Source organism: Sipha flava, unplaced genomic scaffold (assembly GCF_003268045.1).
Source record: "Sipha flava isolate LNK unplaced genomic scaffold, YSA_version1 126_pilon_pilon, whole genome shotgun sequence".
Taxonomy (NCBI): domain Eukaryota; kingdom Metazoa; phylum Arthropoda; class Insecta; order Hemiptera; family Aphididae; genus Sipha; species Sipha flava.
The window spans coordinates 1179466-1184550 of record NW_020271752.1 but is presented as its reverse complement, the minus strand read 5'-3'; the positions used below and the strand labels follow the sequence as shown (position 1 = coordinate 1184550).

Below are 5085 nucleotides of genomic sequence, written 5' to 3'. Positions count from 1 at the left end.
TGTGTTGCGTTACGACGTGTACGTGCACACATGTGCCCGTGATCGCGAAAACGTTCAAACACGTGTAGACGTGACGCTCGCGCGGCACTGCGTATAACGAAACACTATTAAATTAAGACCGACCCTGCGGCGAGTGGACCGCACCGGGACGCGTTAAAATTCTCGTACCGTTACACTCGGCAACGAAATGTTGACGGACGACGCGAGTGTAACCGGTCGGCCGGACGGACGGAACAGTCACGGCGGCCGGCCACACAGACACGGTGCGACACGACTGTACGTTGCCGTTTCGTCCGCCGGCTGCGAAGCCGTCGCCGCAACTTTTTAGCGGCTTCTTCAATTAATCAAAAACGTTGCGCGCGGACATTGCAATTCGCCAACAGCCCGACGACGCCCGTCTGCGGCACCGTTTTAATTGAAATGGCTTTTGTTTTTCGAAATAATTGTCACCGCTGCGTTCCGTTTATTATAAATCATCGTTCCGCGGACGCATCGGGCGCGTGATACGTTAGGTGCACGGGACGATGATTGTATTGTACGTGGTTGGCTCACGAACGAGTGTACAACAACGTTGGCAGGGCGCAAGAGAGATGTAGACGTAGGCGGTGGGACAGAATGTGCGCGTGACGGAGAGTCCGGGACGGACGGAACGGTAATATGTCTGTGTAGGAAGATAACAAAATAATTACTATTGACATTTTCAATTCACCAACAACCCGACTGTTAGGTGATGTACGTGGTGCGTACACGTAAGAAATCGTAAACCTAATGAGTTCTAATCTTAAAAATTGATGCAGATTGGTTTTCGTTTCACACTCGTGAATTAATTGCGAACAACTTGAACTGTGTGATCTTTTAGACCAGTTGTTCTCAGCATTTTTTCTCCGCGGAGCCCTTTATGTTTTCAAAAAAAATTTACGGCGCCCCGGAAATCAGGAATTTATATTCCAGACAACAATAATTATTAATATTTCATATTGAGAAAGGCACAGAGTTAAAAATTTCATTTTTTTTATAGTTCGGATCTTGTTATTCGATGTGAAAATTGTCGTTTTGCGTTGATAAATTAATTTCATTTCATTTTGTGAAGATAACAGCCAAGTTATGAAGTTACGGTAACCAAATTTTATCAGAAGTCTTAGTTATAAATAAAATTGGTGTTACTAAAACGTATAACTCTTTGCGCAATTCAGGTAATCATACCAGTGTTTTTCCTCAATAACTAAGAAATATAATAATATTTAAATTTAGTTAATTAATATATACTCACGGAGCCCCTAGACTTTTCCAGCAGAGCCCTAGGGTTCCGCGGAGCACAGTTTGAGAACCGCTGGTTTAGACATTTGAATTGTTGATGAACTGTTTAAACGTTAGCATGCATTTAGAAGTTGTAATTTATTAGTAACACGAAAAATAAATAAAATAATGCCAATGCATTTTTAAAACCAATATAATGTATTCGTATTACATTTGTTGCGAACACATAAATTATATTTTTTTCGTTAAATATCCGCATGTGCGGTACTGATCGTCTCTTGAGAATTGGTAATAATGCGATTAGTCATGATAATATTATTGTTGAAATGGAACGAGGGGAAAACAGAATATTAAAATTTAATTATTATATCAAAATCGATGGAAAATGTGACTTTATTATGCATATTTCTAAAGGGTTTGTTGTATAGACTTAACGTGTAAACACAATTATTTTATTCTGTCGTACGCAGCCAAAACCATGAGAAAAATCGCGAGTAAATTTTCTAATGCTGCTATAAGTATACTTAAACAACAAAGTTTGAAAAATAAATTTTGGAACGACGACAAGTATTCATCGTAAGTAGTTTTTATATTTTTTTGTTCACTCCATAAGTCTATACCGCGGCCTCTGATCCTTAACGAAATCGTGTAAGAATAAAATTTTAAAATACTTTTCAATAAATGCACATGAGTCATTTTTACTAACATTAAAATTACGTGACCTACTTTTTATCTGAATAAAATACATTTGTTATGATATAATATAGTTTTGCATTACCATTCGACAGTCATGTGTTAATAATTTAGATCTATATTTTTGTATAAATACAATGTAATGTATACTTAGAAATATGTAACTACCGGTGTGTAGGTACTATAATACATCGTATATTTCGTTATGCATTTAAACACTGACGAATAAATAAGTTAACCAAACCATATAGGCGACATTATTACCGATGGGTATACAAAATATTCGAATTAGAAATAATAATAACGAAATTACTGATTTTACAATCAATAGGCGTAAATCACTTATTTCATATTGATTTTTATTAATATTGATAGTATTTGACGTATGTAGTATCTATTCTATTGTGTTCGAAACGGCATTGCGATGTTCAATACTGTATAAACTATGAAGTAACAACTCACCGATACGGAATCTGGAAAATCGCATTTTAGATACATTTCTGCCGTTTCGGTAAGCATCACGTATTTGCATGAAGCACAATTAATTTATTTATAAATGCTGAACACCTGAGACTGTTATCGGGTGGCCGCTTTGTTCCTACAAAATAACCTACATAATAACTTAACCTGCATAATATTGTACGTACATTTATTCGCACTCTAACAACTAATTAAACTAGATTTCCATCTTTGATATCCCAAATATATTTTAAAACCCTTTGCATACATCTCGTTTTCAAAATATCTTCCTAATTTCTAAGTTCAACGAAAATTATTTTCAAAATTAATTTCTGATACGTATTATGTTACTCATCAACGAGAACCTCACATTTGATGTTAATTAATTATATATATTATTTTATTTTTGTTAAATTGTTACTTTTATTTGGAATATTCTACCATTATAATTATGTTATGATTGAACTGAACTCTGATTTTTAAATAATAGACGTGGGCATTTATAATAAATAAATAAATATGTTATATAAATAAGTATGTTCACAATGGAGTAATCCTAAATTAATACAGTATAGACTTAAGCTTAGAAATTAATATAATGACAAATGTATGTGTATTGCGCCCCACTGTTTCGGAAATTACGAGTATAGTTCTTAACAGTACAACAGTACCTAAATATAACATTGACGCCACGCGATATTTACACAAAACCGATTAAATTTAATCTAGTCTCTGTAGTTAGTAATTTATCCCTATTAAGGCCTAACACCGTGTAGTTTTTACAAAAGTAAATTCTGATAAAATATTGAAATTTCCTAAATATTGTTTTTTACACAGGCTGCGGTATTTACCGCGTTTTCGTAATATAAATAGCGCCATAATAACGTGTATCAGTACAGTTGTTTTGCAAAATGAAATGTATTAGTGTTGTATTGTTTAATCTCAATTTCCACATAATTTATGAACATATAGATCACAATAAACTCGGTTTAATTATTTTTAAATTTTTAATAAACAGATTTAAGCTGTATAAAAGTATTAAGGAATAATTAATCATTTTAATTACTATTTCACACAATTCAACAAACATCCACACAATAATGGCGATAAATCATTAATCTCATTATAATATATTAATATGAATTCATTGCGTATAAATCATCATCATTGTTTTTGTTGTTGTTGTTGTTGTAATAATAATTTGAATATCGTCATGACTTTTGATTTACACAAATTTATCATACATCTATGTGCGTAAGTCAAATTAATCGTTTATGTTTTTAGGATCTATTGGACAAGTGTGTTGATTGGATCCTTTATATTGACCGTATTTTTGTCATATGACATAGTCTTGAAATGGTACAGTGCTCCAGTAAACAGATTCAACATCAATGAACCGCGACACTTATCGGAGAATCCGTTCCCCGCAATCACGATTTGTCACAACGATCCGATTAATTCAAACACGTTCAACTTGGAATCTGTGTTGAGTTGGGAGCGACAAAATAAAACAGACGAAGAGTAAGTATTAATAATTATTGCTGTTTTATTAATCTATTACGATAACCTAGAGTTGATTCAGATCTATACGACGTGTGATGGAGGGAGAGTCTTTGAAACTCAAATAGCACGCTACCCGGCTTGAACCATGGTTCAAAATATATACATTTTAATTATTATAGTTAATTTATTTTAAATTTATCTTAAGCCCTGGCTGGAAGGAATGAAGTGTCTAAAAAACCCTTAGCTCTCAAGAGATATATTTTTCGTCTCGATCGACCTTCTTCAGATCCGCCCCTGAAATAATTATTCTTAAATTATGAAGGTATTTGTATATTTCAATAAAAAAAATAACATCAATAATAAATAAAATGCAATTTATTACAAACGTAAACACCATTCTAGAGAAGCGGGAGACTTGATTGATGAAAAATATATTCTGTAAGTATCATGCTCTAGCTAATTAAATATGGATAATTGCATGTACAAAAAAGGGCGAAACCCCTAAGCGAGATGAGACTCCAAGGTCGAGTGAGATACAGGCATGAGTGAATGGTATTGTTGTATTGGTCTTTTAATCAATTTACCATTGCTTCTGGTCGGAATTTAGCGCACAGTGTTACGTCTACTTTATGCAGACCTAACACTTCTTCGTTTTTGGCCAAATCCGTTCACATATATATTAAAATATTGTACGACAAAGGGAGAGGCGTCTCATCACGTCAACGGTCAACCATGACGCGTATAACATCAGTTGATATATTACCACCTTAACACGAATAACTTAACATCTTAGCAATATCAAATACGTTCGTGTATACCATATCCGATTGTCATTTAAACCATTATTGTTCAACGCTGTGGTTCAATAACTAGATGTATACATTTAATTATTATACTTTATACTTTAAATAGTAAACAGTGTTTACTAAGACAAATTAGAAGAATTATAATCATTATTTCATAATACATATTTAGTAATTAGTACTAACTACTACTATAAATACTAAGATAGGATAACTATGTTTAAAAATTATTCAAATAATATTATGATCACAAATTATTCCAATAATATTGTTTCCAAATTATTCGAATACATTTTTATTCGAATAATATTGTTTCTAAATTAGTCGAATATTTGTATTTGAAAATTAGTCGAATACATTTTTATTCGAA

General features: G+C 33.0%; 1 protein-coding gene across 1 annotated transcript in view; it reads left to right on the top strand.

The window, feature by feature from the left end:
- Positions 1-1666: 1666 nt before the first annotated feature.
- Positions 1667-5085, top strand: part of LOC112694255 — a 15918-nt gene continuing 12499 nt past the window's right edge. The window contains exons 1-2 of the mRNA XM_025569670.1: positions 1667-1833; positions 3694-3930. Coding sequence (XP_025425455.1) covers positions 1736-1833; positions 3694-3930 — 335 coding nt within the window. The 5' untranslated portion in view covers positions 1667-1735. The remainder of the gene's footprint in view (positions 1834-3693; positions 3931-5085) is intronic.